We start from the raw sequence: 22,683 nt of genomic DNA, 5'->3' as shown, positions 1-22,683 counted from the left end.
TTTGAGATAGCAGCAACCAAGTAAAAGTAGAAATGGAATGTCTAGATTTAAGTTGTTCTCAAGGAAACATTTGAGTTGACATCTTTAGATGGGTTTTAAAGGGCATTTAGAAATACCTGGCAATTTGAAAACCCTAGTTTGATTGCCAATAATTAAACTATCTTATTTTTTATAGGAAAAAATACAAACTTAATGAAAAATATAAGATGAAGTTTGAGGCATAAGTTACACAAATAACCATCTTTTATAGAAAAGTGATAAGATTAGAGAAAATATTAAAGTATTTTTACTTTTAATTAATTTACTAGATATATCAGTGTTATCCTTTGGACTTCATTCCCATAATGAACCAATGAAAGGATATTGTAACTGAAATTTACCTTTTACATACTTTTAATTCCTCCAACATAACAGTGTGTTTATGTATGTTTCCATACACACACTATCTGTCTCTTTATATAAATATATAATAAAGGTTGGCTCTTAAATACTGTCTCTTTACCAAAATTTTTAGATGTCCCGAGAGTTCCAAGATTTAAATGATAAAAAGGGTGCCATAAGGTACTGCTTTAGTAATTAACTGGTTCTTTAATACGGCCTCAATTACTTTGTTTCATGATAAGGAAAAAAAAAATGTTCCAAGACAGAGTTACATTCGACATCTGGGAACCTCCTAACAGCTGGCTACCTAATGAATATGCATCTGCTTAAGAGGCTGTAGACCATTAATAAACCAATAGATGTAAAGCAGAAACAATTTTTGTCAGCTTCAAATGAGATTGGATGCAATGTGCTGTGAAGTGTCACTGTCACATTGAATCGAGTTTGTGAGGTTAACAATCAAACTGTTATCTACTTCTTTGTAGCACTACACTTGTGCTAACACTCTTCCCAAATGGTGGCCACATTTCTGATGTACAATTTCTTTCTGCTGATGGTCTGATTGGAGGCTTACAATGTCTGTGCTTCAAAATGTCTTCCACTTTATTCCACTAAACTGTATGTCTGCCAAGACTCTTTAAAACAAAGGAGTCATCTTCAGGTAGGAAAGGCAAGAAAATATTAGGATCATATCAGTATGAGATGGACTTCAGTGAATGGGGAAATATTTAGAATGGAACTTCTGTGTTTCTTCAGGTAACTTGGGAACTGCTGGGTCCTTCTGAGGGAACCTTCACTCCCCATACAGAAGCGATTCGGGCACGGATAACCAGTCCAAATGAGACCCTCAGTAAGTTGGACACAGGGCCCTTAATCACACTCCATTTTATCCCCTTGGCCTTTTCAAGGAGAAAGTATAATACAACCTTATACTTTATTATTTTGGTTGCATCCTCATGCACATCATGGGAATAAGGTTTTAAAAAATAGGAATTAAGTCTCACCCATTCCCCACAATAGGAAAGTGATTTTTTAAAAAATAAATGTAGTATTCTATCAAAAGCTGAAAATTATTGTCTTTGAAAGAACCCTTAACATCAAAAACATATATAAAACCCTGTAATCTCAGTGTGACTCCTTTTTAAAATAAAATACCACTTTGAATTCCTACATAGAGATTATTGCCTTATTTGTGGGATAGAAGATCCATTTCCCCCCAGAACTATATAAAAATTACCATCACAACTACCACCTCATCTAACATTACTGACGGAAAACCAAAAACCAAAAACTTCAAATGATAGGTAGGCTCAGAGACAAAGGAAGTGATTTTGTAGGAAAGAACAGGCCGTCTTGTTCATGCAAATATGACAATATTATATACCACAATTCACTAGGAAATCATGTACATATTTGAATGTGCAATAATATACTCTTAACCCTGATTGTGGGGAAGCATTTGAAGAAATTCCAATGCCATATGCTGGCAGGCACTGCCAGCTAAGATGCAATCACATTTGTACTATTATCAGTTAAAGTATGATAAAAAAATAAATTTTCTTTATTCGGAAAAAAAATTTTCTGAAGGAATTGTGATGCATCTTGTATACACACTTGCATATCCTAGAGCAGGGGTCTCAAACTCACAGCCTGCCGAACAATTTTGGCCCGCAGACTAATCCACGAAGTTCAAAATATTTTGGATAAAATTAAGTAAGCCTAGGGGCCTACTTGTATTTTTCATTTCTCTAGCATCCTAGCTAGATATTAGCTTAGTTAACAGCAGTTGTGATGCGAACTACAGTTTCTGGTCGTTTTGTGACACTGAGTAAACTGCATGTACGATTGTGCTTGTTGTACTGATTTTTTTTTGTTTTCAACTGCAGTGAGAAAAGTGTTGCGTAACAGTTGCCTTTTGTAGACCTAGTGCGGCCCGCCGAAGGGCTGTGATCTTGCTCTGCGGCCCACATGCTGAGTTGAGTTTGAGACCCCTGTCCTAGAGGCTAGCAAATGAACAACTTAAACTCACGACAACGTAAATAGTAATATTCACTCACCCCTCATAACAACTACCTTTTGTTTTGTTATTCAATTCTTTTTTTTTTCACCTTTACCTCACCACTTTCCAAAACTATTTGGGGAAGATGATAGGTTCAGTTGGTTTCAGTTGGGAGCACCATCTGAGACGATGGTATTTTTCTTTGTCAAGATTATCTGTTATATTTGTATTGTTATATGGCAAGTCCAGGCGGGTCCCCAGACCCACACTGAGGATCTTTCCATGGGCTTCCCATAAAAGCTACACCCTCAGGAATCAGCCGTCAGTGCGGAAGTTTGTCAATTTCTTCAATAATGTTAAGTCGTTATTTTCTGTTAGTTATAGCTTCATAATTCTATATTTTATACTTGAAAAGGCTTTTTAATTCATTATTGAATGGTAAAAAACCACTTCAAACCTTTTGAAATGATGGCTGCACCAAACTGCATTCCCACCCACAGTGCACAAGGGTTCCATTTCTTATCAATACCATCTCACCAACACTTGTTATAGCCTGTCTTTTTTTTTTTTTTTTTTTTTTTTTTTTGTATTTTTCTGAAGCTGGAAACAGGGAGAGACAGTCAGACAGACTCCCGCATGCACCCGACCGGGATCCACCCGGCACGCTCTGCCCACCAGGGGGCGATGCTCTGCCCCTCCGGGGCGTCGCTCTGCCACGACCAGAGCCACTCTAGCGCCTGGGGCAGAGGCCAAGGAGCCATCCCCAGCGCCCGGGCCATCTTTGCTCCAATGGAGCCTTGGCTGCGGGAGGGGAAGAGAGAGACAGAGAGGAAGGAGGGGGTGGGGGTGGAAAAGCAAATGGGTGCTTCTCCTATGTGCCCTGGCCGGGAATCAAACCCGGGTCCCCCGCACGCCAGGCCGACGCTCTACCGCTGAGCCAACCAGCCAGGGCCTCGCCTGTCTTTTAATGACAGTCATGCTAACAGGTGTGTGGTGATATTTCACTGTGGTTTGTTTTTTAATTTAATAATTACACATAATTTTTTAAATTTCTATTTTTGTCAGGTGAGGTTGGCATTCCATTTATGGTAGTGATATAAAAGATATTTTTAAATGCATTAATTTAAATGAGATTGAGAAAATTTAAAAATACTTCTAAAATAACAATACCACGGTCCCCCAACACAGCAAAAATTGTGCTGATAACATGAGGAAGGCAAAATGGGGAACTGCTGGCATTTAAGGTAACTGCACATCTCTTTGAAAGCTAGGACCAGTGATCCCAACAGAAGCTCCACTGAGGGTCAACGGCCAGACTGGGCTGTGGAATGCATTTTCCATTCAGATTTTTTTTTTTTTTTTGTATTTTTTTGAAGTGAGAAGCGGGGGAGCAGAGAGACAGAATCCCACATGTACCTGACCAGGATCCACCCAGCATGCCCACCAGGAGGCAATGCTCAGCCCCTCTGGGGCATTACTCCGTTGCAACTGGAGCCATTCTAGCACCTGAGGCACAGGCTGTGGAGCCATCCTCAGTGCCTGGGTTAACTTTGCTCCAATGGAGCCTTGGCTGTGGGAGGGTAAGAGAAAGATAGAGAGGAAGGAGAGAGGGAAGGGTGGAGAAGCAATTGGGCACTTTTCTTGTGTGCCCTGGCTGGGAATCGAACCCAGGACTTCCACACACCAGGCCATTGCTCTACCGCTGAGTCAACTGGCCAGGGTCTCCATTCAAATTCTTATACAAGACATGTCCCAAACGCTACTGAGGTGCCCCTAGCAGTAGATCTGTTCCCCACCAACACAGAGCAGATTTCTACCAGACAACCATGTTCCCCTGGGTTACCTCAATTGTTCAGGGCGGTAATCTTCAATGGTTGGTTCACTCAGGCCCTGGGAGAACACCAGAGGGTCTGCCACAGCATGAGAAGGATGGAGTATCTATTTGTATTTATTTATCTAAAACACAAAAACATAAATTTTACTTATGATTAACAGGCAGAATGCCAGTGGAATAAATGTTTATTTTATAAATATACAATTTGTGGTGGGACACTAAACCTCACTTTATGGATAGGATGTTCATTTACAAAGGTTCAGTTACTAATGGGTGTGAGAAAGGAGGGGCTGAGTCCCAGGATGCGACCCACTTTCGTGTCTGTGGACCGTTTGCTCTGGACACACATGCTCTCTCACCCTATCCATCCCTGAGAGACGGCAGAAGAGCCTGAAGAATCCCCTCCTGAGTAAAAGATGTGTGTCCCAGGGGTCACTCTCACATGTGAAGGCTCAAAGCCTGTTCTTTTACAGTCCTTTTCAGACCTCCAAACCCAACCATCTTGCTCCCATTTCAAATTTTGAAAAGGAAAGAGGACCCAGGCCACTAATGGACTATGTTCCCAAATTTGTAATAATTTTTCTAGAAAAATAGTTCACAATAATTAATTTTCTAAGAAACGATCTATTTAATACTCAGTGTGGCAGAAATAGACATGTGCAATGACAATTTACATTGTTATAATGCCGTTACAATGCTAGTGATTAAATGGAACAAAAACTGAAACAAAATAAGTTTATTTTTTTTCTTTTTGCATTTTTCTGAAGCTGGAAACAGGGAGAGACAGTCAGACAGACTCCCGCATGCGCCCGACCGGGATCCACCCGGCAGGACACTCTGCCCACCAGGGGGCGATGCTCTGCCCATCCTGGGCGTTGCCATGTTGCGACCAGAGCCAGTCTAGCGCCTGGGGCAGAGGCCAAGGAGCCATCCCCAGCGCCCGGGCCATCTTTGCTCCAATGGAGCCTTGGCTGCGGGAGGGGAAGAGAGAGACAGAGAGGAAGGAGAGGGGGAGAGGTGGAGAAGCAAATGGGCGCTTCTCCTGTGTGCCCTGGCCAGTAATCGAACCCGGGTCCTCTGCACGCTAGGCCGACGCTCTACCGCTGAGCCAACCGGCCAGGGCCACAAAATAATTTATTTTGAACAGTGTGATAGTGAGAGAAAGCCACGAGAATGAGAAACAGACTTTTGAGAAGACTTGAAAAAACGTTCTAGTCTACTTCAAGGACCTAAGAGATGCATGGAACTAGTTTTTTCTTGTCCAAGTTCACTGCAAAACTCACAGCTCTTCTCTCAATACTCCAGTACCAGTCGTACACTTCTTTCACTTGCATTCCTGATTGGGAACCACCTTGGGTCCATGAAGAGGGAAAGGACAAATAGTCGTTCAACTCTGATGGAACTTCACCCATCAAAGCAGTTATTCATTAACATAGGGGTCTGCTTATATTTAACCTTCTCTTGTCTCCTTTGAAAAGAATGTTCTTAATACACCTCTCAGAGGTAATTCAGCTTGGGCTAGGAGTTGGATATACATATGAATTTTAGTAAAAACAGCCCCAGCAGTCCCCCAGATAAGGGGCTCAGGAAGGGAGAGGCACATTTTGCTGGACTGCTGTTTATTTCACAGTTGACAGAAATTCTGGGGACCCTTTTCGATGTTTTCTGTTAGAATGATATTGTTTCCCCACGTCTATAAGCATCACTCACAGATTAGAATGATATTGTTTCCCCACGTCTATAAGCATCAGATTTCTTGTTGGGGCTAGGTTTCTCTTCCAAAGAACTTAACATCCATGGGCAATGTAAAAATTTATAAATATTTTGAAAATAAAGTTTTATCAACACATCCTGAAGGTGCGAAACAGACTGGAAATCCAAAAAACATAGCTGTAACCAGTTGCAGAGCATGACAGTGACAGTAAGGAATAGAGCAGCCAGTTGCAGAGCATGGCAGTAACAGTAAGGAGTACAGCTGAGAACCAGCTCTCTGTAGTTCTGAACCCACCAGTGCACACACGAACAACCAAGTGCAAGTTCATATTGGAGTCTGACTGCAAAAAAAGTGGCCGCACTTGCAAAAGACTGATCATGATGGTGTCACCGCCCGTTCTCCCTGGCTCCCCCTGACCTGCCGCTCTCGCCCCTCCCTGTCTCTCTCCCTAGCTGCTTCCCCTTCCACCTCCACTAACTTCAAAAGTGCACAAAGCAGAAAACAGGTCACTCTGAGGGACGAACAAACTCTACATTGCTCAAGACCCTTCTGTCTATTTGCCAATGTCACTTTCTTCCAAGAGGCCTTCTGTGACGACGCAATCGCAAAGACAGGCCCAGTCACCCCCTCGGTCTTCCGTTCTCCTGTTGGCATGTTTTCACGGCACTTTCCACGGCCTAACGCAGCTGCTTCTATTTTGTTTCCTTGTGATGTCTGATTTCTGTCCCTCTTCCCCAATAGGATATAAACACCATGAGAGCAAGAAACTTGTCTGTCCAGTTCACCCCCAGTATCTCAAGTGCCTAGAACAGTGCCTGATGCCAGAGGTGCTCAGTAAATAAATGTCAACTAAACAAATAGCCTGGACTATCCAAGAAGATTACTCAGGCAGTTAACACAGTGCCAAATGGTAGTAAACAATCAATAAATAGTGGTTTTATTATATTTGCCAAGAAAAATTACCTGGCCTCTAGGATTTGAAAGTGTTCTTTCCCAGCCCAGCAAAATGATTTGGTTCCTCTTGCCTCACCCTGACCCTGAAATAAAATTCTACTCCAGGCCTAAGAACTGCACGTTATGGACACTAAGCCCTAGTCCCAGCATCTCTGTGCATTAGCAATGTGGGCTGAGTGTGATCCACAGACTCCTTTGAGGATACTGGGTGAAAACTCCCCACAGGCTTGGCCTCGGCTTTCTTTGTTCACTTTGTTTGCTTTGAAGACCTTAACAGAGTGCTGGGAAATCAATAAGCAAGGCTGTTGCTGACCCCGTGTGTGTCTCCTGATTCTCCTCTGGGAGGCTCCGCTCACTCCAACGCACTAAGTCGTGAAGTGCCCAACTCGGTCTGCAAATTAAGGCTCTTGTAGTAATCAAGGAACGCCGAGTTTAGCATGCTGTGGATTTTCCATCGTCAGTGTCATTAGATGAAACGAAAGTACACATTACAGGTTTGCATAATGAACAAGCCTCAAGTTAGGTTTGCTGTGATAGGGTTATCAGTCATCACACAAATTAATTATTTAGGAAAGCACTTTTTACTGTGGGTTTTCATTTAAGTTTCGCCCCTTGATGTATACGTGCATAAAAACGACGAATCCATCGGACACTGCTATTGTACTTGTGCATCTATCACTATCAGGCCTTTTTTTTTTTCATAATTGGTTTATTAATTATAGCATCTTAATGATCTGTTTAAAATAAATAAACCATTTGCACCATTTCAAAGGTATTTTGTGAGGCTCAGCTGATACTAAAATAGCACCAGCCTTATGTGCTTTTTCAGCAAGTGACCTAATTAGTTAATAAAGTAATTGAATATTAAAAAGGATGTTGCAAGTGATTAAAATTTAAGAGCCTTCAGAATGTTATTAAAGCTATAAATCATACATCACTGTTTTAATTTGCATAGCTACAGAATTACTAATGGTCCCGTGTGCACACAGGGCTTGGCAATTAGGTCGTTAACAAAATGTTGATGATGTTGAGGTACCAAATTCTTTCAACCTTTTTTGATAGCTACATAGAAACCTGCTTTTGCCAGATTAAATCTCTAACTGCTGAAATTCTGCTGGCTTCCTTTGACACGTATAGACATTCATTCACTCAACAAATACTTATGAATACCTACTGCATTAGGTATTTAGTATAATGATGGACAAAACAGACCCGATCCTAATGGAGCTTCCATTCTGGAGTTAGTTGGGCAGAGATACCAGCCATGCAGTTCTCTAGATTCATGTATATACAATTATTGTACAAAGTGTAATAATAGGAGCTAGGAAGGAAAAGTATAGGATTCTCCAAGAGGATTTTGCTCAAGGAATCTGACTTCATCTGGCAGGTTAGGGACCAAACACTTAATTCTAGGTGAAGGGACTCAGGAGACTGAATTCTTGTTTAAGGGAGAAATGCTTGATCAATCTGCCAATGGTGTGTAGGAAGGACTGGCTGAAGCTGTTGGTTGTTTACTCCACAGCCAACACTCTTTCCTGGCTAGCGGAATCCCAGTTCTGTCTGGGACTAATGCTATGCTCAGGGGATGTAGGCGCAGGTCCAAGGATAAACAATAAGACTTCTAAACCAATTACTGTGATCTCATAGCTCTTTGCCTATAACTGGTTTAAGATACATGTGTTATGAGGAACTCTTTCTGGAATAATTACCCACTCTGATAAAAAGAGATACACAAGGAGAACACTCATTTCCTCCAAGCTTTTGAATGTCATCACGAGAGGAGGTGATACTTGAAGCTACAGCAGCCATACTGAGACCATGAGGGGAAAGAAAAACAAAACACACACACACACACACACACACACTAAACTTGAGGCCTGATAACACTGAGTTGCTAAACCATCTCTGGAAACTTCAAATATCTTAATGTATGAAAGAATAAGTCTGAGTTGGATATTCTGTTACTTGCCACCTAAAGTGTCCTCACTGACCAGATGGGGTTAAAGACACTGGAACCTGAAAGGAAAATGAAGGGGCTAATATAACTGTCAGAAGAGCCGTGAAAAAATGCTAAATTATGTTGGGGTAGAATAGGAGGAACGGAAAGTAAGGTCAAGAACAGAGCTGAGGCACTGTAGACACAGTCAACAGAATTTGTTAACTCATTGGGTATCCAAGGCATCAGGTAATAGTAACTTCCATTCATCAAGTATTTCCTAGACTCCAGGCAATGTCCTGAGCATTTTATATGTAGTGTTTCATGTAATCATTTCAACAACTCTATGAAGTACTGTACTGTTGTCTCCGTGATTGGATCTTGTTTCAGTCACGCTGGGATTTCCTAAGTCAAATCTCAACAAGTCTCTGCCACCAGGGGGCGAAAACAAGAGTTATTACTCCAGACTCCTTCAGAAAGCTGCTGGCTAGATTGCTGCTTCCAACATTTTCTACTTTGTAACCACATAAAAATGTTAATAGTTTAAGGTACACATTGGGATAAACTGGGGGTGGGGAAAGACTTGGGGCATCCATAAGGGGCTTAGAAAAAGCCTTTATTACTCTTTCTTTCTATTATACAATCATAAGAAATAAAATTCAAAATTTAGAGAAGATATTAAATACTAAATTTATATTAAAATTCTAAAAAATAATTTCTTTAATTTTTAATGACAAATCTGCATTTTATTTTTATGAATATAGCTTTTTAATATCAGACTTTATGCTTGAATAGCAATTCCTGATGAAGATTTTAAAATCCCATCAAGACTTTCTAATGATGGCCTCTCCAAATTCTTGACAGTCATCACTAACTTGTATAAACTTTGTTTATACAAGTTAGTGATTTAAAAAAAAAATCCTTTGGCCCTGGCCGGTTGGCTCAGCAGTAGAGTGTCGGCCTAGCGTGTGGGGGACCCGGGTTCGATTCCCGGCCGGGGCACATAGGGGAAGCGCCCATTTGCTTTTCCACCCCCACCCCCTCCTTCCTCTCTGTCTCTCTCTTCCCCTCCCGCAGCCAAGGCTCCATTGGAGCAAGGATGGCCCGGGTGCTGGGGATGGCTCCTTGGCCTCTGCCCCAGGCGCTAGAGTGGCTCTGGTCGCAACAGAGCGACGCCCCGGAGGGGCAGAGCATCGCCCCCTGGTGGGCAGAGCGTTGCCCCTGGTGGGCGTGCCGGGTGGATCCTGGTCGGGCGCGTGCGGGAGTCTGTCTGACTGTCTCTCCCCGTTTCCAGCTTCAGAAAAATACAAAAAAAAAAAAAAAAATCACATTTTAAAAACCATTTCAAATTCTACAACATTTGGGTCATAGTTAAAGAGTCTAACAGCTCTTCCTTTTCTTTCATTGACAATTGCACTGTTGAAATTTTTTGATTGTGTAAATTTTAAATCTTTGAGAATTTTCTCAAAGTATATATTTCAAAATAATGGGAATGCTTTAGTTCATAGACCGCTCATGCCTAGCTAGAGTAGCTGCTATGCACAGCCAGCTTGGACACCACCGAAAGGGCATGTCAGTCACAGAGGGAAGAATCCAACATGTGTGAAGACAGATCTGGCACTGTGCCCGCCCAGGAGCCCGCTGCCCTCTCCCCGCCCCTGGTGAACTTCCTGCTGGCTCCACTCTGGCCTGGTGCTGTGCTTCTTGCAGGGTCAGCTTCATGGATGCCTAGCAGGACCCCATGCTTAGGTCAATGCTCTGCTGTCACCTTGAAATGGTTTTTGAACAAGTGGCCCTGCATTTCCATTTTTCACTGGGCCCTGAAAATTATGCAGGTGGTGATGACACCTGGGGCAACTGGGACATGGACTCCTTTGGTAGCTACCCTGTACCAGGATGGGCACGGGCATATGTTACCTCTGGCTTTTGTGAAGCAATTTCTTAGCTGCTGCACTCAGCTCCTCGACAGGAAGCGTAACAATCTGCATGTCACCAGGCCCATGAGGTTCCATGTTCGCATAACCATAGGCCACACCTTTCTAGCTTGTTCCATTCAGCCTCCTCTGAGGGACCCTGATGAAGCTGTTGATGCTTGTGCTTAGAGGTGACTGGCCAAATTGTTCCAGCTACCCTAAGAACTGAGGTATCACTTATACAATTCAAGATGTGATGGCTCACCATTTGGCAGTCCTATGCAGGATGAGTTTTCAGATATGTTACTTTCTGGTAAGATCTCTGTGACCAGAGAAATCTGGTAGGTCATTGGTGATATCTTTCAAAATGAAGAGTCAGTATTAATTTTTGAATACCCACCCACTCAGTGCAGGAGAACCTAGATTTGAGGCACAATCATTGAGGGTTATATCCAGGATGGACTGGTGTGAAAGGTAGAGTGAGAAGAAGACATTCAGAATCCTGGGCTCTTTCTCTGGTACATGAGGCTTTAAACCAGTCTCTCTCAACCAGTTTGAAGTTGGAATCTCTATTTCACTCTTGATTTGATGTCATAATAATCAATCTCTCTATTAAAATTATATATATATATATATGCATATAAATGTCTCTCCCTCTATACACACACACACACACACACACACACACACACACACACAAACAGTTCTAAGCCAGGTCAGAACAGATGACTCCCAGCACAGGGAAAGGCAGCTTCTGCCAAAATACTTTTCACAGAGCAACAGATGTGCTCAAACTCTGGGGACAGGGGAGGAGGGGATGAGAGGCCTTGCTGAGGCATAATTGGATTTGGCAAGGGTAGGGAAGAGGCCATAACAAGAGCATCAGATTCCTCACACAGAATACCAAATGAACTAATCACTTTCTGCCCTCAAAGACAAAGATCACAAGTATGCATTGCATTCATCTTAGAACAAGCCATACAAACAGAATCCTAATGGATCATTCTTAAGTACAATTTTATACTGTTTTATATAAATACATACAGCACACTCTCTAATTATACAATCTTATCTAGCAAGTATTGTGCAACAAGAACATTGTAGATGTTAACAGAAGGCCTTTCCCTGCTCTTTACCATGTGAGTGTGTGTGTGTGTGTGTGTGTGTGAGAGAGAGAGAGAGAGAGAGAGAGAGAGAACAGTCATTCAAAGTAGTTCTTGTGGTTAAAGTAGTCATCGGGTCCATGTGCAATAGAAAAAGCTGTAATTGCATTCCTGCCTCTTAATATCTTGATTTTCTGGTATAAGTAAGTCTTCTGGCACTTATAAAATGGTCTGCCCCCTTGCTACCTATTAATGACTTTCCAAGGGTGATAAGGAAGCTATAAAAGTGGGATAAGCCAAGCAGCACTGAAATAATGGGAATGACTGAAGCAAGAATCCATAAGGGGTTACACAAGAAGAAAAATGAAAGCTATTCACTTCCTCACCCTTCTACACCCCAACTTTGTGATTCCACATTGCTAAAATGTCACACTCTGCCTTATGGTACATTTGAACCCAGTTTTCTATATAAGTCAATGTTCCTAGCAGGGCTCATTGCCTAACCTGGGAGCAGGGGGGGGCCCTCTGGACCTTACATTCACAAAGACCTCACATTCAGACCTCCAAATGAGGCTTAACACCCACTCACAGGTACACAGAGATGACTAAAAGCTGTCCATCATTCAACCTAAATTTGTAAAATAGATACAACTTTCACAACTGTGCTTTGACTTTTCTTCATTTTTTAATGTATTGGGAACCTCAAAAACGAAAGTGGTTGAGCTTTCTCCACCCTGAAGAGGCGTGTGTGTGTCTGCTCTTTTTATACGTATCTGTCTTCCAATGCACTTTCATAACTAGACTGGATGTAACATGCTCAATTAATTAGGGAATAGATTTTTATTACCAACACCTCTATTGGTTGTATTTTGATCTCTATAAGGAACTGGCCAACCCAGGAGATAAGCATGAACTGGCACATAACTGAAGAGGAACAAGGATGTTGTGAAGTCAACACACCTGTTTTGCACATTTGTGCTTTGTTTATCATAAAACAAACATAATGATAAGGATGTGTAAGAAACAGAGTTAATAATACCAGCAGAGAGTGTAAACAAAAGCCACGACTTCTGAGCTAAAGCTAACTGCAAGTTAAACCCTAGATTAGTTTAGAGTTTAGCTTTTACAGCTACATGTTTATGGCTATTAGGAAGATGTCTGGTGTTGAAATTCCTGCAAGAATGACTTCATAACTTCAAGGGTGAAACTCCTCAGTCACTGATCCCAACTCTTTCCAGTAAAACTATTGCTTTAATTCTGTTTTTGCTGAGGTCACCATTTTATTACAGGATAACGTATACATAACACACACAGCTTATATATCTGCAACATTTATTAACACATAGTACACCAATCACTCATGGCTCAAGTGTTTGTAGAGTATAAAGATAATTTAATTTTTATAGTTGTACTTTAAATTTAGGGTAAATTTCCCATTGATGGTAGTGATGCACCATCACTGTTAAGTGTAAACTAAAAAGTGAATCAATTTATAGAAAAAATATTGAATAGATAAAAATGCAGTGGACTACTTAGGATAAAGCAAAAATCATTTAGGTGCTCTGAGTGACCCAAGTTTTGGGAACAATAGGCCATGTAGTAAGAAAGAAATGTAGGCTTTGGGTTGAGTGTTAGAAAGTGATGATGGCTACATTGAGCCATCCTGGTGACCAGTGCCACACACATGTAAGGCTGCTGTCTGATGCCTCAGGAGCGTGCTTTTCCACGTGACACTAATTGGCCCACACAGGAGTGAAATCATGACCCTTCCCTCATTAGCCACATGCTCAGACCAGCTGAGCTAGCTCGCTCTGGGTCACTGGGGTCCCATGTAGAAAATTACCATTCCAGTGCCCTGTGGTCCTTTAGTAACCTCAGCTAATGAATGTCCCGTGGAGTCTAATGTCATTCCTGGGGGAGCACACAGTTCTCCCAGCAGTGGGGAAGCTGATGATATTCTGAAGTTTTAACCTGGGGAGAGCCAGCTGAGGAAGCAGGGAGAACTCAGGCAGCCTGGAAACAATTTTGCAAACATCTATGTGCAACAATAAAGGAAGGATGACAACATGCTGCTGTGTCCATTTGCTTGCCAGGCCTGGTCTCAGGACATGAAACGCAAGCACAGGAAGTGAAGAAAGCTGATGAGCATCACACAGCAAGCTCATCACAGCATGACTGACATGAAGTGTTTGCTGTCTGGACCGAGCATGTTCTGTCACCAACTCCACAAAGCAGGTGTTATTATCCCTATTTTAGAGACTCTGACGTAACCAGTGAAAGCCTGGGATAGTGGGCTCTTCCCAGGATTGCCATATCCTTGAAATTAACACATCAGCAAGTTGATGGGAAATTTTACAAGATGGATGTACAACTTGCCAAATCTTTCAGGTTTTGCCCTTTTAGGACTCAGTAGAAAGACTATATATAGGTCCTTTAGTTTTCTGTAGCTTGAGCATATCCATAGCTTAGCCTTGAGAAGTTTTATTTTAGTAAGATGGATTCATCGTTGACTGAGAGAAAGCATTCTTCCCAAGCGCTAGTGCCTACTGGAAAGAAAGAGATGGTGGAATTTCTGAATGCATACTGAGGAGCGGGGAAAGACCACGAGTGACTCCACAGCCTTTTAAACAAGACTACTGGATCGATACCCCTCCGACAACCAAACTATCTGGTGGGTGAAATAGTTTATGATGCTCACTTGGCAGCCACCCTTCCCAGAACCACAGCTGGTCTGCTGCCCCAGTCCTCTCTGAAAGCCATGAAGGCCCAAGTGCACGTCAACTTCTCATTAAAAAACAATAAAAACCCCAGTACGAATCAGAAGAGACTAGAGACACTTGAGTAAACCAACAAGTTATATTTTAATTCAGTCCTCTGGTATCTGATTAGTCTAAGGGGATAACTCAGCTTGCCCTTAAACTTTTCTGGTCAATGCCTAAGGAATTTAGTATTTTTAAGGTGCAACTGGCTAACAATAAACTGAGTCAGACAAATCCAGATAGAATTGCAAATGTATCATTTATTAGCAGAGATGTTGGCAAGTTACTTAACCTCTGTTTCAGTTCCCTCCCATATAATAGGGACAAAAATCTTCTTCTCGTGGTAGCTGTATCTGAACAAGGTAAAGCATGTAACATACTTGGCACAGGATTGGAATGTTCAAAAATGACACTATTTCTTACTGATGTTCTGTCCTCTTCTCCATGACATAGCGTGATTGAGCGAAGTGTAGTGTAAGCTACCAAGAACGCATGAAACAAAGCTCTTTATTGTAATCTTGTTTTTAGTTATTCATTTGAAGACAGCATCTATTATTTCGCATACTGTACTCCTCTTCACCATAGGCTGCTGGGAAATTACTTCTTGAGGTAGAGATGAGGTCTTCGGAAGGACCTGACATGGAGTGCTGAGACTTCCTGGCACTGCCCACCGATTCCTTCTGCCTCAGTGCCCAGCCTAAAACTAGACTTTTCTGTGTCTATTATACAATTTCCTCTGATTCCACAGCATATCTGTTTGCAGTTCTTTTTTTTTTTTTTTTTTCTGAAGCTGGAAACGGGGAGAGACAGTCAGACTCCCGCATGCGCCCGACCGGGATCCACCCGGCACGCCCACCAGGGGCAACGCTCTGCCCACCAGGGGGCGATGCTCTGCCCCTCCGGGGCGTCACTCTGCTGGCGACCAGAGCCACTCTAGCGCCTGGGGCAGAGGCCAAGGAGCCATCCCCAGCGCCCGGGCCATCTTTGCTCCAATGGAGCCTTGGCTGCGGGAGGGGAAGAGAGAGACAGAGAGGAAGGAGGGGGTGGGGGTGGAGAAGCAAATGGGTGCTTCTCCTATGTGCCCTGGCCGGGAATCGAACCCGGGTCCCCCACACGCCAGGCCGACGCTCTACCACTGAGCCAACCGGCCAGGGCCTGCAGTTCTGGAGGCTCAATTCTGGTCATGGAATCACAAGAGTTACAGCTTTTCTCACAAATGGGCTCTCAGGCACCAACACTGAGTGGAACTGAATTATTTCCCACACTGAAACAGCCACTGAGAAATAGGGGCATCAAGACAGTTTTCTGGGGTGATCCTTGGCAAGCAGGTGGAAAGAGGCTGGATGGGTTGACAGTATTCCAAGAAAAAATGAGGAACCTCATGATGTGAGAATAGCAACAGACTCTAAAACAGTGAACACTGGGCAATCTCTCTCTTAAACACATCCCTGAGCACATTCACTGGCCAACTGCTGATCAGGTTTCCTAAGCTTCAAATTAGGTAAATCCAATAATGGTAAGAAACATTTATACTGCCCTTGAATCGATTATAGCTTAGTTTTCCTTAATTATCTCAGTCCGGACTGGTGAACATCTAACAACGGTAGCAGTGACTGGAGATCTGGAGAGGCAGGTCTTTCTGGGACCTCTAGTTAAGCAGTTCTCTTTAAACTACTGCCACCTAGTGGTAATTTAGCAAATGGAAAGAACCTTCACTTCTATCCAAGGAGAGAATGTAGTTGGGCAAGAAACTTTCTTTTCTTGCCACTCCTACCCAGAAAGCATAGGGAAAGAGTGACAGATATATCTCATGCCAGTGGCTTCCATTCTCCTGCCAATATTTAACTATCACTGTATATTTTAAACGTCAAGCTAGCTGATTCTTCTGCCTTTATTTTGACGAATGAGGACATTCTCATTTAATCAGAAATCTTTGACTATAAAACAAGCCAGAAATGGAGCACTTGGGTCTTGTCTCTCTTTCCTCCACTTCTTCGGTGGTTAGAAATTTCCTGTATGTCAGCTGAGCCCAATTTAATAAATTCTTTGAAAGTGGGGAAATGGGTCTCGACAGTTCATTTGAGGTTTCCCTGTCTAAGAACCAATGACTTTTGTCCATCTTCCCAAGGGGGCTCAGTTCTGGAGATCAAGTAATCAATACAGCAAATCTTTGCACAGTTCAACTTTCTGTACATGCACAGAGAAGAGCTGGTGGTAAATTCACATATTTCTGGAAGCGGTGAGGATTAATTAGTCAGATGTGGTAAAACAGGCAGAAGGGAGCAGTCAGTGGTGACCTCAGGAGATCCTGAAGACAATGGGTTAATGCCAGTGACCGACTAGGTAGAATGAATCCACAGGGCAAGTACCATTGCTTGGGGCTTAAAGGAGATAATTTACTATGTGGGCCAAGTTTCCTTTCTAAACACGAACTTCAAATAAACTTGAAAAACTACCTCACAGATAAAAATCTAGATGTGTGTGCTTTGGTAAAGAAAAGGCACAAGGTTACAACAATGACAATGCTGGAAATGTTTTAACTTTCTAGGTTGGTATCTCTACTTGGTAACAGACTTCCCTGTCTCCTCTCCACTCCCTCCTCCCCAAATCAGCAGAGACAAAGAAGCCATCACATTAATACAGTCATATTTATTACAGTTTCCAGACTCCCATATGACACATATCTAAAGCAGAACATAGCAAACTGACATTACTAGCGGCAATCCTCCCTAAACAGGAAGGGGTTAGATGAACTTAATAATTAACAGTAATTTCAAGACAAGATTACAAGTCATAGTTTTTTTCTTTTAGCAGCTCGTATATGACTAGAAAAGCTATAAATTCATAGTCATACAGGTTTAGCCTTGTCTAGAAAAACATTAATAAGTCACGGTGCAGAGGGTATCCCCAGGGTAGCCCAGAAGGCTAACATCTTTAGATGTCAGTATGAAATAAGTAAATCACTTTTCAAGACATCACTTAAAACTGTCTGCTTTACTGTCAGAACAACAGAAAAAGAGCTGGACAGCTGCCCTAGAACCTAGCTCACACATAATTCAGCCAGATAATCATTGCTTAAATAATATCTCTTAAAAATTTTTAGACATTTTCCCCCACAGCTCTAAAAATGTAACATCAGACATTTGCTCCAAAGAACTAAAAATCAAAAAAATTTCAATGTATTGAGGATAGCTTTTATAGCTTTCCTGAGGGACATTCCCCATCTTTTCAGAGAGTGTTTTAAAAGAAGCACTAACTCTGGTTGCTTATCAAACTACTTTTTATTCTAAATAAATAAAAGACCAACTGAAGGTCTCAGGTGTACTTTTTTTTCCCCCCCTAGATCTCGGAACCATCCAAAACCATTTCTTGACAGAGAGCTTTCATTTTTATTAGAAGACTGCAAGAGAACTTACAAACATTTGAAAAATACTCAAAACACTGAGAGTAAAGAAGGCTCAACCCTCTCTCAGAGCCTAGGAAACTGTGACAGGACCCCAAAGGCTTATCTTAAATCCACCAACTCAATTTGCCAGGAAGCAATGACAGACCACCCACCTTTCCAACACAGGCCCAAGTAAGATCTTCTTGCTTTACAATCACTAAGAAAAGCTTTCTGGGATTTACTGCCCAGAAAAACAGGCTGATGAGCAGAAGTTACTGGAAAAGGGCTGACTGCGTTCTGTATCTAGCACAGGAAAAGAAAAATTACAACAGTAGCGAAACCATTATATTTATACCATGACAATCTTACATACAGCTTGACCTTCCCACAGTAATCATTTCATTCATAAAAAATAAAGAATTGAAAAACTTTAGGGCAGCACCAGTGACAGCTAGCTGTCTTTGAATAATTTAAATTTTTTCTTAAAGACAAAATCTAAAGAAGTAATTTATAGAACCTATTCTATTTCATGATTTTACCTATGTCAGCTGCTCTAGAAATAGTGCAAACAGGAGTACGAATATCTCCCCTTCATCAAATTAGGTTTCTGTTTTTCTCAAAGGATAGAAGCAGTACACCTACATTTCTGTAAGGCTTCTGAGGATTAAGGGCACCTCATAGCTCATGACCTGACAATCTCTAAAGGTGCTTCTGGACTATGTCACCATGAAAATAAAGACCCTCTTGATCCACTAACATCTCATAGCAAGGATTCCTATGCACCTAGACTTTAATGCTAAGGCGTCTAGGCTTTCTGATTTGAGATGCACCATGTACAGAGAGAACTCACCAACAGCCTACCTCTGCAGTGCAGCATAAATGCTTCCCAGAAACTAGAACAGACAACCTCAAGTGCAAGCTCTCTGAGTGGTAGAGCAGTAGAATCACCTCTATGCACAGACAATGGCACATAAAGTCATTCTGGGTGTAAAACCATATCGCCCATGTCTCCATCCCTGGTTCTTATCTAAAAAAGTTGGAAACTCCTTGGAGGACCTCAATAAGTACACAGGTATGCCCTGTGAAATGTCTGGAAAACAAATTCCCATATTTAGAGATTATTTTGAAATACCGAAGTTGGATGTTCAAAAATAAGTAGTACTATTCCTACCAAGTCTCCCAATTCGCAGTCTCTGGAGAATGGGAGAAGCCAGTCCTGCTGCACTGCACCTGCTGAGAGCCCTCCTCAGGATGGTGGTGGGCCTCCCAGACTCTCACTTCTAGCTGTCCCTTCTCCCTTCCCTCTCCTCCTGAGGAAGACAGTTTTTGGCAGCATATACATTTTTAGGACCTATTTTTTCTTCCCTAACACAAATTTCTCCAATAATAAAGAAAAAGGCAATGATTAAAAATTGATTTCTCTAAAAAAGTATTATGCTTTCTACAAAATAATATATTGCTAGATAGTTCATTCAGTCCAGGATCACTGTCCAAACCAAACAAATAAGTGGGCACATAAGACGGATCAGTTTTAAAATAATTTTCAGAGCCAGAATTGTTAAATTGGGCAGAAAAGCAGTAAAAAAATCCTTATATGGATATATGAAAATTATATACAAACATGAAAATAAGCATATGTTTTTTTGGTTCCAAATTTTTACTTTATTGGGAAAATGCAGTATCCATTACAGCTTCTAGCTGAGGAACAAGGGGGCAGACAGACGAGGACAGCCAAACAGGGGCAACTGCTCAAGAGGCAGAGGCAGGGCTGCCTGAGGGTTCAACAGGACAACTATTGGGGAACCGAGGTTTTCTGGGGGAGGGGGCTGAAATTTTAGACACACTACTTAGAAGAGATTAGATTGGCAGATTTCAAAGATGACTGGTCAAGTTTGTGACCTGGCACCTCTCTAAATATCTAGTACATCTGCTCTAGCTCTAAAAAGCATATTCAAAATAAAAATAAACAAAACAATTTCCACAAATTCCCTTTTGGAAATGTGTCCTTTTTAGCTACTCATTCTCACTTTGGTACTATTGTATAAACCCCTGAGAATTTCAAAGGAATTCTTTCTGCTAATGACCAGAAAGGGGTGGGGGCTAGGATGGAAGGGGAGCAGCAAAGAAAAGTTACTCTCCTCTTACTGAATAGATTCTTCTGGAACTTCCATTGTTCCTTAAGAGAAAGGAAAGGAATATGGAAAATAGTTCCTGAAGATATCACTGCTTTCTGATCACACCAAGATCATAATTATGACACCTACAGAGATTACTTTATGTAGCACCTTCTTGCTCATAAGAACTTTTACCAAACTGTAAAACAGAGTTAGTAAAAATTACTTATGGCACTTAGACATGCTTAGAGACTTTAAAATGCTTTCCTAAAATCCTGTCTCAGTGCTCCTGTGAGGTAGGTGTCTGACGGGAAAAACTGAGGCACAGAGGGTTAGTCTGCTCTGCTTTAATGATGAGCGGTGACCCAGCTAGCTGGAGGCCCAGGCACCCTAGCTCCATCAACTTTATTCACCCTGCTTCTCAGAAGGCTTATCTAAGTTACACAACAAGTACAGCAGGGGAAATTTTTCCTTTCAAGCATTTTAATTAGTTAGCTATTTCTTATTCTCATTTTGAACATGAATTAACTAAAACAAAACCAAATATCAACTAATGAAACAAAACAAAAAAAATCAGTATAGCGGTATTGCCTAATAGGCTGTGTCAAGATATAGCTTACTCTTCACTGGTGACTGAAAAGCATATAATATGATTCAAGTAGTACTGGAAAGTGTTATGTATTCCCGTTACTGAAGCCAGGCTGTGAGTAAAGGGTCCCTTGCAGACACCACCCACTGTGGTTTTTGAGAGCCTGACACAAGGGAATAAAACTACCACCAGTGTCTCGTGGAAAACCACTCTGAAAGATCCTCTGCACAGGGCCAGCCCTGCCAGGGAAGGGGACTCTCGGCGGGATAACGCACATATATCACTGTATCACTGAGTGTTCATGCAGCACTCTTTGAAGCCAGACATGGAGGTCACAGTAACTTGCCATAAAGCTCACAGGAAAGGTCACAGAGGGGCGATACATAGGGTGCATGCATTAGTAGTACCATGCCACAGAAATCAGAGAGAAGGACAAGAAGCCACCACACGAGCATCTTATAGTCCCACCTGGTAAGCCATTGACAGATATTACCTCTGGTAAGGGAAGACCGCTGAGGTCCCATATTCCTTTCCATAATCAGAGGGATAAAATCAGGGCATTCACTGCTGCTCTGGGCATACTAACCATTCAAATTTCACCCTTACATAGGTTGGTAAATTTCTTAGATCTTATAGACATCCATTTCTTGATAAGAGAGAATGGTGTAGAGCAAAATTCAACAGTTAGTTACAAGATGTGGGTGCAGAGCTGCAGGGCAATTTTATACTGCTTTTCTTAGAATCACATCCATAAGTACTCAGGGCAGTAGTTTTGACAATGAGATCATTCTTTTTGAGGTGAGTCTCTTTCCCCAATGCTATGAAGTCCATGGAGTTAATTCAATTCATACCGTAACCCCTGATTCAAATGGAAGATCTTATATTCAGTTTGAGTGTCTGAAGTAGACCATGATGCCAAATCAGACGCGTGTGCTCACATGCAGCTTTTGCCTTGATATTAATACAAACACCTACCCTCCCAAGGCCTGTCTCCCCTTGAGGGAGCTCATCTCCCAGAGAGCCCGAGCCTGGCTCTCTCCTCAACACATGCAGTACCAGAGGGAATCATTCCAGCTCAGGGTTTTACTGGGATACTAGGACATAGCATAGCAGCGATTCATGCATTTGATGTCTAAAAGCCAAAGCTCAAGTGAGGCCGAGCTGTCACTGTGCAAGGTGAACCAGTAGGACATTTTCACCTCGGATGAATATCTGGTTTATGTGCCTAGTGAATACCTTCTGGTAATCTACTTTGGCCTTTTTCTTTTTCTTACGGGACTGGCCCCTGGAAAGGGTGGTAGCTCTGGAAAAGGTACCTCCTGCACTAGACCCTTCTGTCCGCATGGTCCTCCCTGACAGCTCTGACCTGGACTCCTCCCTTGTGGATGCCTGCAGGGAAGAAGGGACAGAGCGGGAATGTTTTCGGGAACCCCGGTCAGTGTCTCCTCTTCCCCACACTGAAGCTACCTTCCAAGTGGATGTCTGGGAGTATCTGGACAGAGTGGAGTCTTCAACGGCAGACTTAGAATCTGCCTCCTTCTTGGAGGAATCTTGAAGTTTTAGTCGATCAAATAGCTATAAGGAAAGCAATGACAAATTTTAGCCTTTAACACCCCTCTCAATATATAGGGAAAAAAAAGACCAGCTTTCTTAACTATGCCCTTTGGACAGCTTGCTTCATAATTTTTTAAAAGTTAGTAAAAGAATTTCTACCCATAACTCAGATAAGTCAGTAAGATTTATCTTATTATGTCTAAAGAAAAGACATCTGCTCATTTCTACAAAGTAAAACAGAAAGACCTTTAAGCCTTATAAGAGGTAACTTGTTGCTCAAATAACATGCAGGTCAGAAACAGGAACTCATTGGAGTTAAGCTGGATGCATGAGCAGAGAGACATCATGCCAGGAAGCCCTTAGTCCAGGCATACCTGGCTGACTGCACTCCAGTTTTCCCACTAGTAGACCCTGGTCACTGTGTGCAGTGATATTAGTTCCTACACCT

General features: G+C 42.0%; 1 protein-coding gene across 4 annotated transcripts in view; it reads right to left on the bottom strand.

The window, feature by feature from the left end:
* LSM11 (LSM11, U7 small nuclear RNA associated) overlaps positions 1-22,683 on the bottom strand; it is a 152,765-nt gene that overhangs the window by 121,187 nt on the left and 8,895 nt on the right. The window contains exons 4-5 of one of the 4 annotated variants that reach the window (XR_010731070.1): positions 22,149-22,256; positions 4,224-4,336 (exon numbers count right to left, since the gene is read on the bottom strand). Coding sequence is in view for 3 of the 4 variants with exons in the window: in XM_066273153.1 (XP_066129250.1) it covers positions 21,846-22,256 (411 nt within the window). In the remaining variant the exon portion in view is untranslated. Of the gene's footprint in view, positions 1-3,549; positions 4,337-17,224; positions 22,257-22,683 lie in introns of those variants that run through there. The other 3 variants (XM_066273155.1, XM_066273154.1, XM_066273153.1) reach the window with 3 other exon arrangements.

This window comes from Saccopteryx bilineata, chromosome 4 (genome assembly GCF_036850765.1).
Source record: "Saccopteryx bilineata isolate mSacBil1 chromosome 4, mSacBil1_pri_phased_curated, whole genome shotgun sequence".
NCBI classification, from domain to species: domain Eukaryota; kingdom Metazoa; phylum Chordata; class Mammalia; order Chiroptera; family Emballonuridae; genus Saccopteryx; species Saccopteryx bilineata.
This window is presented reverse-complemented; position numbering and strand designations above follow the sequence as displayed.